The sequence below is a fragment of the Ovis canadensis genome, chromosome 2 (assembly GCF_042477335.2).
Source record: "Ovis canadensis isolate MfBH-ARS-UI-01 breed Bighorn chromosome 2, ARS-UI_OviCan_v2, whole genome shotgun sequence".
Lineage (NCBI taxonomy): Eukaryota > Metazoa > Chordata > Mammalia > Artiodactyla > Bovidae > Ovis > Ovis canadensis.
In genome coordinates, this window is record NC_091246.1 from 27,682,753 (window position 1) to 27,696,469 (window position 13,717).

The following is a 13,717-nucleotide window of genomic DNA, read 5'->3' on the forward strand; positions in this document are numbered from 1 at the left end:
AAGTCCTACTCCCCAAATGGAATAGTAACAAGGGAAAGAGCTTCCAATTTCTCTCAGGATTGCATGACAAGTTGGTGCTAAATCCCCTTCATTTTGTCAGGAATAAAACTGTTTCCCTTTCATATAAGTGCACTATCCTTTACTTCGGAAAAGGCCTTTGCACACAAGAATCTCCATATGGGGTACTGGTAATGAAAAGGAAGAAACTGTTACAGCAGATCTTCTACAAAGAAATGAGTTTTACACAAGAACTACATTTTTAATGAAAAAAAAACATAAAACATTCAATCATTTTTATCTATTACATGTCTACTGAATCTCTTAGCATAACAGACAATAGAAAGTATAACAGAATTCTCAAAATTTTAAAAGGTATAAACACAGCATAGCTTCTTCACAATCATTGTATTTAAACTCAAAAGTGTGTCAATCTTTAAGAAGAAAAGGAGCTTTACTTTTTCTCTCGGGGCAAGTTGGGTTTCTCTCAGCACAGCTGACAGAGGACATGGCCACCATCACCTGGAGAGAGGACGAGGACAGCACCTTGGCAGCAGAGCTGCGCCGCCCCTGCTGCAGCCGCAGGATAGGGTCGGAGGCAGAGTGGCGACGACCCTCGAAAAAGGAGCTGAGGAATGGCACAGCAGAGAGCCTCCGGGGTGGATCCTGCATGGTGCTGGGCTTCCAGGAGGGAAGAGCTGGAGGCGAGATGTCAGCGCCAGCCTGCTCCATGATGAAGTTACACTGAGATGTGAGCATCACTCTGCGTGATCTAACTGCTGTTCAGGATAGGCTGACTTGTTTCCATAGTGACAAACAAAGAAAGTACTGATTCCCACTCAGATCTGTACAAGCAAAATCCCTTATGAATGGATTGTGTTTTGAACAGATTGTTCGAATACAGGGAAGAATAACATGTATTTTAAATAGATTATACCTAAAATGTGACTTTTCTACTGTTTCTCAAATACCGTCAAAAAGATCTGATGCAAACACACACATTATTAAAATACCGAAATTTTGTTCTTCCTTTCTTATCTATTCTCTGAATATTTTGAAAAATATTCTCTTTCTACTCCTCTCCGGAACAGGGCAGATAAAAAGTTAGTTGTAATAAAGTGGGACATATTAGATACCTCTAACATTATTAAAACATCATTTTTCAAAGCCAAAAATCCCTCTATTTTTTGTTTAGTTGCTAAATCATATCTGACTCTTTCACAGTCTCATGGACTATAGCCTGCCAGGCTCCTCTGTCCATGGGATTTCCCAGGCAAGAATACTGGAGTGCATTGCTATTTCCTTCTCCAGGGAATCTTCCCGACCCAGGGACTGAACTCGCATCTCCTGCACTAAAGGTAGACTATCAGTGGGCCACCTTGGAAGCCCGAAACCCTCTATTATTTTATAGAACAACTTAAGAAATGCTTGGAGAGAAGAAATAAAGACATCTTGAGGGCTGGTATACTAACCAAAGACATTTATTTTCATATTTCTATTTTCAGAATGTGAAAATCCAATTCTTGGTTATTGGATAGTTATAGCAGTCATAACTACAGCCCTCAAAAACTCAAAAGACATGCTTCTGTGTCTTTTGTTGCTGACTAAGGGGAAAGAGAAGCTTCAATAATGTCTTGGCAGAGACACAGGAAGAAAATCCACTAAGTATCACATTTTTTAAAGGAACTGGATGAGGGGGAGGTTGCAACTTGAGGATAAAGGATATAAAGAACACAGAAACTGTTAACAACCACCCATTGTCCGCCTCCTCTCTTGTTAATGTCAAACTGCAACACCCTCACCCCACCCCGTGTCTTTTTCTCTTTCTGTTTCTCCAAATGGTATTCTGGCCATGTGCAGATGGAAACAAACTATTGTCACAGATAGGGCTCTTTGCTTTGTTCTGTTCTATTTTAATAATTAATAATGCTTTAAAACTTGCTCCTTTTAAAACACATCCCCATTTCTCCAAATGGATATGTTTTGTCAAATAAGATACAGCAGCTCAACTTGGTGTCTAAATTTGAGTGTAGCATCCTGCCCCTGTCATTTTGTAAACAGCAATGAAAAAGAATTTCTTCTAATGTAGTCTATTCAGAAGGCACAGCTTCCACAGTTTTAAAGGAAAGGAAAGTACAGAGGATGTGGTGAGGAAAGCATGCTGGAACCTGATGTCAAGAGGCCCTAAATGCTCAAAATAAGGAGTCTGAGTCTGCTGTTGGGGAACAGGAGTCTGACTCAAGTTCCTCAGGGTTAACACTCCCTGCAAAGACAGGGATTGAAGTCAAGGACTGAGGGCCTGCTGGGACAGTGACAGTAAGTGTGGGAGCAAGATAGTATAGGGGCGGACACTGCACTGCATGCCAAGACTTCAAGTCTAAGCGAGCAGCAACAAGACACTTAAGTCAGTAAATATGCAGTCCATAACGAGAAGGTGCCATAGAAAACCCAGCAGGCAATCTCCATCTGAGATGAAAATGCATGTGAGGCAGCAACTAGGAGGCCTCAACCAGTGAGCAGGAAATGCCTGATCTGTGCAGCTCTAAGGACATGAGAGTCCAAGTGACTCTGCGCTCAACAGTTCTGAAAATGAGAATGAATTTGATGAGGATAGGACTTGTCTGGACCAAGCTAAGGAAAGGAAGATTTTTCTATCATCTCAGGAATAATTTCTGCTGTGAAATCTTAAGAACTGGGCTGGCCTCAAATAAATATGCAACCACTTAGTGGGCTGAGTTACCAGACAGGGACACTGAGTTTGGGCTTTCAGTAAAGTAGAGTGAAGGCAAACAGGAATCCAAAAGGTGACTGCAGCCCTCCCTCTCAGCATATTCTTGCCTTGCTCACTCACCTGGGGCACCCAGGGGTGCTGGGATACACTGGCACTGTCTGGTGCTGAACTGGAGTGCTACCCACCTGTGGGCCCGACAGACAGAGCAGAGGCCTCCATTCTCCAAGACATGTCAGAACTGTCAACCTCACTACTGCATGCTCCAAACTACTCCTTTAAAAATGCCCAATTCATAGCCAAATCCACCTTTAAAAATCAGTTTTTATTTATGCCAAACGATGTTACAATAGGGAAGAGTACCTTTCATTCCACCCCTAAACTCATCTTCCTTTCAATATTTGTCCACAGGCACGTAGATTTTCTATTTATTTGTAGTCATAATTGCAAATAATTTTCCCTGCTTTTACTAAGCAGCATAGCCAACACCTTCCCATTTTGCTTTAGTCTTATTTTCATTTAGTGGATACACAAGATTTTGATGCATTATAATTTACCTAGTCATTCTTTAGCTGTTGACTATTTAGGCTATTATTATATTGTTTAAAAATAAGGTATTATATATTTTCAGGATTAAAATTTTTTACTTCTATTTTTTCCTTCATTAAACCAGAGATGATATGACTGGTGTGCAAGGCTCATATTTTTATTTACTTGACTTTACATGTTTGAACAACTAACTTTATACAAGTGGAAAGGAGTAATATTTTATAGCAAATCACAGGTTTTTCCTGAAGTCAGAGAGGAACACAGCATTAAAATAAAGATCAAGAGATGCTGTCCCTGATAAGCTATTTTGTCAACCTCCGTGACCTCAGAAATCCATATCTCCACATAACCATGTTTTCATTCATAGAATGTTGCCAAAAAGCAATCATGCCATGACTTTAAAGGGATTATCTTCTAATTCATGGAATAAAACATGTTAGAACTTGTACCAAATTAGTACAAATTGGTCTCTCTTTTTTGTATTATTTTAAAAAATAGTTATTTTATTCATTTTGTGGATCAATTTAGTTACTAATAGTCATACTTTTTGTTTCACACCTCTGTAAGACTTTGTATTACATCCTAAAAATCAATTAAAAATTTTAAATTGGGATGAGTCATATAGATTGCTAATGATGAATTGTTCAGACTAACATTTTAATATTTATTTAAATTAGCAATTGGAAAAAAATGAAGCCTTTTTCTTAAAAGGAGCAACAAGACTACTTAATTTCTAGTATTTTTCATGTTTTATATAAAATGGAAGTGTTTTAAAGCAAGAGTAATTTTATGAAGGGCCATATTTTCAATAGACATCTAAAAGCTAAAAAAACTTTTTTTCTGACAACCACAGAGATAGGCTGTTGTTGTTCTTGTTCAGCTGCTCAGTCATGTCCGACCCTTTGCAACCCCACAGACTGCAGCACGCCAAGCTTCCCTGTCCTTCATCATCTCCTGGAGCTTGCTCATACACGTCCATAGAGTCTCATGTCCATTTAGTCACATGTCTATGTAGTCTCAGTCCTAAGTCAATAAAGCAGTCATTTCCAGGAGCTAGACTAGAACGCTGACTTTTTAGCTCCTTTTTTTCCCACTTTTTGTGACATGAGACTCATTTCTCACAAGGAAATTAACTATTCAACTGTTTGACAGCTCAAGATGCTTCCTACTGTTGAGTCAAAATCCATTTCTCTGTAAACACTGGTCCTGGTTCCTCCCTTTGAAAGCGAAAGTCGCTCAGTCGTGTCCGACTCTTTGCAACCCCACAGACTGTACAGTCCATGGAATTCTTCAGGCCAGGACACTGGAGTGGGTAGCCTATTCCTTCTCCAGGGGATCTTCCTGAACCAGGAATTGAACCAGTGTCTCCTGCATTGCAGGCAGATTCTTTACCAACTGAGCTATCAGGGAAGTTAAAAATGAAAAATAAAGCATCTCTCTGACTTGCAAGGTTTTCAAATATCTGAAGACAGAACCTCTCCAAGACTCCCCCATTGCAAATCTTAATTTTTACAAACATTAATAGTCATTGCTTCCAGATCCTTCACTATAATTCATTTTCTTCAGAGAGTCCCCCAGCCCCTGCCTTCCCTTTACAGATAAACTTCTAAAAAGAAAATTTGACTTCATTTGCTATTTTCATTTGTGATCTGTTTCATGGCCACAGGCCTGGAAAAGGTCAGTTTTCATTCCAATTCCAAAGAAAGGCAATGCAAAAGAATGCTCAAACTACCGCACAATTGCACTCATCTCACACGCTAGTAAAGTAATGCTCAAAATTCTCCAAGCCAGGCTTCAGCAATATGTGAACTGTGAACTCCCTGATGTTCAAGCTGGTTTTAGAAAAGGCAGAGGAGCCAGAGATCAAATTGTCAACTTCTGCTGGATCATGGAAAAAGCAAGAGAGTTCCAGAAAAACATTTATTTCTGCTTTATTAACTATGCCCAAGCCTTTGACTGTGTGGATCACAAGAAACTGGAAAATTATGAAAGAGATGGGAATACCAGACCACCTAACCTGCCTCTTGAGAAATCTGTATGCAGGCCAGGAAGCAACAGTTGGAACTGGACATGGAACAACAGATTGCTTCCAAATAGGAAAAGGAGTACGTCAAGGCCGTATATTGTCACCCTGCTTATTTAACTTCTATGCAGAGTACATCATGAGAAACGCTGGGCTGGAAGAAACACAAGCTGGAATCAAGATTGCCGGGAGAAATATCAATCACCTCAGATATGCAGATGACACCACCCTTGTGGCAGAAAGTGAAGAGGAACTAAAAAGCCTCTTGATGAAAGTGAAAGTGGAGAGTGAAAAAGTTGGCTTAAAGCTCAACATTCAGAAAATGAAGATCATGGCATCTGGTCCCATCACTTCATGGCAAATAGATGGGGAAACAGTAGAAACAGTGTCAGACTTTATTTTTTGGGCTCCAAAATCACTGCAGATGGTGACTGCAGCCATGAAATTAAAAGACGCTTACTCCTTGGAAGAAAAGTTATGACCAACCTAGATAGTATATTCAAAAGCAGAGACATTACTTTGCCGACTAAGGTCCGTCTAGTCAAGACTATGGTTTTTCCTGTGGTCATGTATGGATGTGAGAGTTGGACTGTGAAGAAAGCTGAGCGCTGAAGAATTGATGCTTTTGAACTGTGGTGTTGGAGAAGACTCTTGAGAGTCCCTTGGACTGCAAGGAAATCCAACCAGTCCATTCTGAAGGAGATCAGCCCTGGGGTTTCTTTGGATGGAATGATGCTAAAGCTGAAGCTCCAGTACTTTGGCCACCTCATGCGAAGGGTTGACTCATTGGAAAAGACTCTGATGCTGGGAGGGATTGGGGGCAGGAGGAGAAGGGGACGACAGAGGATGAGATGGCTGGATGGCATCACGGACTCAATGGACGTGAGTCTGAGTGAACTCCAGGAGATGGTGATGGACAGGGAGGCCTGGTGTGCTGCGATTTATGGGGTCGCAAAGAGTTGGACACGACTGAGCGACTGAACTGAACTGAACTGAACTGAAGGTCTCTGATGGTCCTTTTTATAGTTGTCTTATTTTTACTTTTTAGCACACATTCAACAGAGTTGAACAATTTAGTTTTAATTTTAAAAATATTTGGAAAGGATTTTACTTTTTGATGCAATCTCAAACTTATAGAAAAGTTTTATGTATAATACAAAGAATTTTTTTTCTTGAATCATTTGAGAATAAGCTGCAGATATGCTGCTCCATTACTCTAAATAAGTTAGTGTATATTTCTCACAAAAAATTCTCCAAAATTCCCCCAAATCAGAAAATTATAATTGATATATTATTAGTTTCCCACTATTCCTCAGACCTCACACAAGTTCCACTGATTTCTCTCAATGTTCTTTATAGTAAAATCATACTACACAATGTTTAGAATCACACACTTTTAGTTGTCTTCTCATTTATTTCAGTTTAGAACAAGTTCCTCAGTCCTTCCTTGATATCGATGCCTTTGGCTTTTGAAGAGTACAGACCAGTTATTTTGTAGAACATTTCCTCAATTTGGGTGTGTCTGCTTCCTCATAATTAGATCTAATAAGTTCTGGTGTTTATGGTAAAAAATGATATTTAGAAACCAAGTCCACATGCTAGGTGTGGTCACTACAGTTAAAGAGTTGTTGCCTGCAGGCATTCTCAGTGGATAGAACTAAAGAATGCATACAATATATACACGTATACACACACATACACCACACATTTACATCCATATTTATATATGCATGCATTTATGTTGAAAACTGAGAGTTCATGCAGATGTTAGCAATTCTAATCCAACAACACAGGGCTCCTCCTAACAGCCCTCCTTCCATAAATACACAGGGGCTTCCCAGGTGGTGCTAGTGGTAAAGAATCTGCCTGCCAATGTGGGAAATGTAAGAGATGCAGGTTCGATCTCTGAGCCAGGAAGATCCCCTGTTCTGTAAATAAGTTCATTTGTACCATTTTTAAAGATTCCACATATAAGCAATGATACCTGTCTTTTTCTATCTGACTTCATATAACACCTGTCTTTCTTTATCTGACTTATTTCATTCAGTATGGCAATCTCTAAGTCCCTCCATGTTGCTGTAGATGGCATTATTTCATTCTTTTTTATAGCCAAGTAATATTCATTGTACACATGTACCACATCTTCTTTTTGTCTAGTTGTGTGTGTGTGTGTGTGTGTGTGTTTTTTCATAGTGAAAACTTTTATATTTGGAATTAGCCAGCTGGACTCAGTTTAGATGATCCCAATTTTGTTGGCAACATCCAAAACATCATAGTCAGGAACCAGTCGAACATATGCCTTCTCCTCTCCATCAGGCCTGATCAGGGTATTGACCTTAGCCATGTCAATGGGATAGAGCTTCTTCACAGCCTGTTTAATTTGGTGCTTGTTGGTCCTGACATCCACAATGGATACCAGTGTGTTGTTGTCTTCTATTTTCTTCATGGCTGACTCGGTGGTGAGGAGGAAATTGATGATGGCATAGTGGTCAAATTTGTTTCTCCTAAGGGCGCTCTTCTGAGGATATTTGGGCTGCCTCCTGAGCCGCAGTGTTTTGGGCCTCCAGAAGGTAGGTGATGTCTGGATCTTCTTTTTCTTGTGGCTGTGGACAGCTTTCAACACTGCTTTCTTGGCCTTCAAAGCCTTTGCTTTGGCTTCAGCTTTAGGAAAGGCAGGGGCTTCCTTCTTCGCCTTCGGTGCCATCTTCATGAAAAGCTATTTGTGTTTTCATTGTCATTTATTTTGAGGTAATTAAAAAAAAATCTCTCCATTTCATCATGGACCCACTGGTTTTTTAGTAGCATGTTGTTTAGTTTCCATGTAACCTTGTTTTCACTTCTCTTTCTGTGGTTAATTTCTAGTTTCATGCTCCTGTGGTCAGAAAAGATGCTTGAAATTATTTATGCTCTTTAAAATTTGTTAGGGCTTGTTTTGTGTTCTAATATGTAGTCTATCCTAGAAAATATTCCATGTGCTCTTAAAAAGAATTTATTTTCCTTTTTTTTTTTTTGGAAGGGGGGGGGAGTGGAATGTAATGTCCTGAGTACATCATTTAAGTATAACTGTTGTATTGTGTCATTTAGGATCTCTGTTACCTTATTGATTTTTCTGTCTGGAAGATCTGTCCATTGGTGTCAGTGGGATTTTAAAGTCTCTTAATATTAATATATTCCTATCAATTTTTCTTTTTTCTTGCTAGCATTTGTTTTAGGTATTCCTATATTGGGTGCATATATGTTAGTGAGCGTAGTATCTTCTTGTATTGACCCTTTTATCAATATACAGTGTCCTTCTTTATCTTTCTTTATGGTTTTTGTTTTAAAGTCTATTTTGCTTGATATAAGTATTGCCACCCCTGCTTTCTTGTCATTTCTATTTGTAGGAAATACCTTTTTCCATTCCCTCACTTTCAATCTATGTGTGTCCTTCACCCTAAGGTGGGTCTCCTGTTGGCAGCATCTTCTTTTATTATCTAGTCTGCCACTCTGTGTCATTTGATTGAAGCATTTAGTCCACTAACAATGAAAGCAATTGGGGGGGGCATACTGCATGGCATGTGGGATCTTAATTCCCTGACCAAGGAATGAACTCAAGCCCTGGCAGTGAAAGAACAGAGTCCTAACCACTGGAATGCCAGGGAATTCCTTGTTTTTTCTTTTGTGTTTCCCTACTGTATTAGGGTTGAGTTTTCTTTTTGGTTTTTGTGAATCTATGCTTTTGACTTGTGGTTACCCTAGATTTCAAATATGTAAACTCATTACTATATCTACTTGTTTTACACTGGTAGTCATATTGGCTCAAACACATTCTAAAAGATCTACATTTTCTTACTCCTCTCCATTTTATTATTTTTATATCTTATTTTTATACTTTGTTTATCCTTTTGCTGTTTATCATAATCATTTTCACAAAAAATTTTATTGCTTTTCAAAACATATGTACTAGCTTAAGTGATCTTCAATCCTTTTATATATTTGCCTTTCCTATTGTGATTTTTTTCCTTCCCTATAGACACTTGCTTTTTTCTATTCAGAGAAGACCTTCTAGTATTTCCTTTAGAATACGTTTCCATTCAGTTCAGTTGCTCAGTCAGTTATAAGGGATTCCCAGTAAGGCTATTAGCTGATTTCTCTACAGAAACTTTGCACGTCAGAAGGAAGTACCACAATACATTCAGTCCTGAAAGTAAAAAGCCTGCAACCTAGGATACTCAACCCAGCAAGATTATCATTTAGAAAGATAAAAAATTTATCAGATAAGCAAAAAACTAGAAGAATTAAGCAATTCTAAAAAGCCTCTTGATGAAACTGAAAGAGGAGAGTGAAAAAGTTGGCTTAAAGCTCAACATTCAGAAAACGAAGATCATGGCATCTGGTCCCATCACTTCATGGCAAGTAGATGGGGAAACAATGGAAACAGTGTTAGACTTTATTCTGGGGGGCTCCAAAATCATGGTGATTGCAGCCATGAAATTAAAAGACACTCCTTGGAAGAAAAGTTATGACCAACCTAGATAGCATATTCAAAAGCAGAGACATTACTTTGCCAACAAAGGTCCGTCTAGTCAAGGCTATGGATTTTCCAGTAGTCATGTATGGATGTGAGAGTTGGACTGTAAAGAAAGCTGAGCACCAAAGAATTGATGCTTTTGAACTGTGGTGTTGGAGAAGACTCTTGAGAGTCCCTTGGACTGCAAGGAGATTCAACCAGTCCATTCTAAAGGAGATCAGTCCTGGGTGTTCTTTGGAAGGAATGATGCTGAAGCTGAAACTCCAGTACTTTGGCCACCTCGTGCGAAGAGTTGACTCATTGGAAAAGACCCTGATGCTGGGAGGGATTGGGGGCAGGAGGAGAAGGGGACGACAGAGGATGAGATGGCTGGATGGAATCACCGACTCGATGGACGTGAGTTTGAGTGAACTCCAGGAGTTGGTGATGGACAGGGAGGCCTGTCGTGCTGCAATTCATAGGGTCACAAAGGTCGGACACGACTGAGCGACAGAACTGAACTTACTTCCTGTGCCTAGATATTTTCCCCCTTTCAATTTAGCAAGTTTTCAGCAATAATTTTTTCAAATGAATTTTCAATCCCCTTATGTCTTTCTTCTCCCTCAGGAATCTCTATTATGTGTAAATTGGCATCCCATAGGTTAAATATGTTGGTTTCATCTTTTCTTTTCATTTGTCCTTTTGTCTGCTAACTGTGATTGGGTGATTTCCATTATTCTATCTTCCAGCTTACTAATTCATTCTTCAGAATTAATTTGCTGTTTTAAAAAAATTTCATTTATTTTCATTGGAGGCTAATTACTTTACAATATTGTGGTGGGTTTTGCCATACATCAACATGAATCAGCCACAGGTGTACATGTGTCTCCCCATCCTGAACCCCCTACCCACTTCCCTCCCCACCCCATCCCTCTGGGTTGTCCCAAAAAAACAGCTTTGAGTGCCCTGCTTCATGCATTGAACTTGCACGGGTGACCTGTTCTACATATGGTAATATACGTTTCAATATACATCAAATTGTCTCACTCTTGCCTTCTCCCACATGTCCAAAAGTCTGTTCCTTATATCTGTCTCTTTTGCTGTCTTCCATAGAGTCGTCATTACTGTCTTTATAAATTCCATATTTATGCATTAATATACTGTATTGGTGTTTCTCTTTCTGTTTCTCCTTCTTACTCCACTTTCTATAATAGGCTCCAGTTTCATCCACCTCATTAGAACTGACTCAAATGCGTTCTTTTTTATAGTTAAGTAATATTTCATTGTGTATATGTACCACATATCCTTATCCATTCATCCGCTGATGTACAGCTAGGTTGCTTCCGTGTCCCAGCTATTGTAAACAGTGCTGCAGTGAACACTGAGGTACACGTGTCTCTTTCAATTCTTGTTTCCTTGGTGTGTATGCTCAGCAGTGGGATTGCTGGGTCACACGGCAGTTCTATTTCTAGTTTTTTAAGGAATCTCAACACTGTTCTCCATGGTGGCCGTACTAGTTCGCATTCTCACCAACAGTATAAGAGGGTTCCCTTTTCTCCACACCCTATCCAGCACTTTTGTAGACTTTTTGATGGCTGCCATTCTGTCCAGCGTGAGATGGTACCTCATTGTGGTGTTGATTTGCATTTCTCTGATAGTGAGTGATGTGTTTGTTAGCCATTAGTATGTCTTCTTTAGAGAAATGTCTGTTTAGTTCTGTGGCCCATTTTTTGATTGGGTTGCATTGAGCTGCATGAGCTGCTTATATACTTTGGATATTAATTCTTTGGCAGCTGTTTCATTTGCTACTATTTCTCCCATTCTGAAGGCTGCCTTTTCACCTTGCTTATAGTTTCCTTCGTTGTGCAAAAGCTTTTAAGTTTAATTAGGTCCCATCTGTTTATTTTTTATTTCTATTACTCTGGGAGGTGGGTCATAGAGGATCTTGCTATGATTTATGCCAGAAAGTGTTCTGCATGTTTTCCTCTAAGTGGTTTATAGCTTCTGGTCTTACTTGTAGATCTTTAATCCATTTTATTTTTGGGAATGGTGTTAGAAAGTGTTCTAACTTCATTCTTTTACAGGTGACGGACCACTTTTGCCAGCACTTGTTAAAGAGATTGTCTTTTCTCCACCGTATATTTTTTCCTCCTTTGTCAAAGATAAGGTGTCCATCATTTCTGTTCAATTGCTCAGTCATATCTGACTGTTTGGGACCCCATGGACTGCTGCACTCTTGGCCTCCCTGTCTATCATCAACTCCCAGAGTTTCCTCAAACTCATGTCCATTGAGTTGATGATGCCATCCAACCACCTCATCCTCTGTTGTCCCTTTCTTCTTCTGTCTTCAATCTTTCCCAGCATCAGGGTCTTTTCCAATGAGTCAACTCTTTGCATGAGGTGGCCAAGTACTGGAGTTTCAGCTTCAGCATCAGTCCTTCCAATGAACACTCACACTCAGGACTGATCTTATTTAGGATGGACTGGTTGGATCTCCTTGCAGTCCAAGGGACTCTCAAGAGTCTTCTCCAACACCATAGCTCAAAAGCATAAATTCTTCGGCGCTCAGCTTTTTTCATAGTCCAACTGTCACATCCATACCTGACCACTGGAAAAACCATAGCCTTGACTAGACGGATCTTTGTTGGCGAAGGAACGTGTCTGCTTTTGAATATGCTGTCTAGGTTGGTCATCACTTTCCTGCCAAGGAGTAAGTGTCTTTTAATTTCACGACTGCAGTCACCATCTGCAGTGATTTTGGAGCCCTTCAAAAAGTAAAGTCTGCCATTGTTTCCACTGTTTCCTATCTATTTGCCATGAAGTGATGGGACTGGATGCCATGATCTTAGTTTTCTGAATGTTGAGTTTTAAGCCAACTTTTTCACTCTCCTCAAGAGGGTGTTTAGTTCTCCACTATCTGTCATAAGGGCGGTGTCATCTGCATATCTGAGGTTATTGATATTTCTCCCAGTAATCTTGATTGCGGTGTGTGCTTCATTCAGCCCAGAGTTTCACATGATGTACTGTGCATATAAGTTAAATAAGCAGGGTGACAATATACAGCCTTGACAAACTCTTTTCCCAATTTGGAACCAGTCTGTTGTTCCATGTCCAGTTCTAACTGCTGCTTCCTGACCTGCATACAGATTTCTCAGGAGGCAGGTCAGGTGGTCTGGTATTCCCATCTCTAGGAGAATTTTCCAGAGTTTGTTGTGATCCACACAGTTAAAGGCTTTGGCACAGTCAATAAAGTAGAAATAGATGTTCTTCTGGAACTCTCTTGCCTTTTCGATGATCCAACGGATGTTGGCAATGTGATCTCTGGTTCCTCTGCCTTTTCTAAATCCAGCTTGCACATCTGAAAGTTCACGGTTCATGTATTGTTGAAGCCTGGCTTGGAGAATTTTGAGCATTACTTTACTAGTGTGTGAGATGAGTGCAATTGTGTGGTAGTTTGAGCATTCTTTGGCATTGTCCGTCTTAGGGATTGGAATGAAAACTGACCTTTTCCAGTCCTGTGACCACTGCTGAGTTTTCCAAATTTGCTGGCATATTGAGTACAGCACTTTCACAGCATCACCTTTTAGGATTTGAAATAGCTCAACTGGAATTCCATCACTTCCACTAGCTTTGTTCATACTGATGCTTCCTAAGGCCCACTTGACTTCATAGTTCAGGATGTCTGGCTCTAGGTGAGTGATCACACCATTGTGATTATCTGGGTCATGATGACCTTTTTTGTACAGTTCTTCTGTGTATTCTTGCCACCTCTTAATATCTTCTGCTTCTGTTAGGTCCATCCCATTTTTGTCCTTTATTGAGCCCATCTTTGCATGAAATGTTCCCTTGGTATCTCTAATTTTCTTGAAGAGATCTCTAGTCTTTCACATTCTACTGTTTTCCTCTATTTCTTCGCACTGATCACTGAAGA

General features: G+C 39.8%; 1 protein-coding gene and 1 pseudogene across 9 annotated transcripts in view; both read right to left on the bottom strand.

Annotated features, from left to right (window-relative positions):
- The window catches only part of PTPDC1 (protein tyrosine phosphatase domain containing 1), a 74,728-nt gene that overhangs the window by 16,396 nt on the left and 44,615 nt on the right, over positions 1–13,717 (bottom strand). Inside the window, exon 1 of one of the 9 annotated variants that reach the window (XM_069575619.1) lies at positions 456–759. The exons of the other annotated variants lie outside the window; for them this stretch is intronic. Within the exon in view, the coding sequence (XP_069431720.1) occupies positions 456–756 (301 nt within the window). The 5' untranslated portion in view covers positions 757–759. Of the gene's footprint in view, positions 1–455; positions 760–13,717 lie in introns of those variants that run through there. 9 annotated transcript variants of the gene reach the window in all.
- Positions 6,338–9,284, bottom strand: LOC138433294 (large ribosomal subunit protein uL23 pseudogene; annotated as a pseudogene).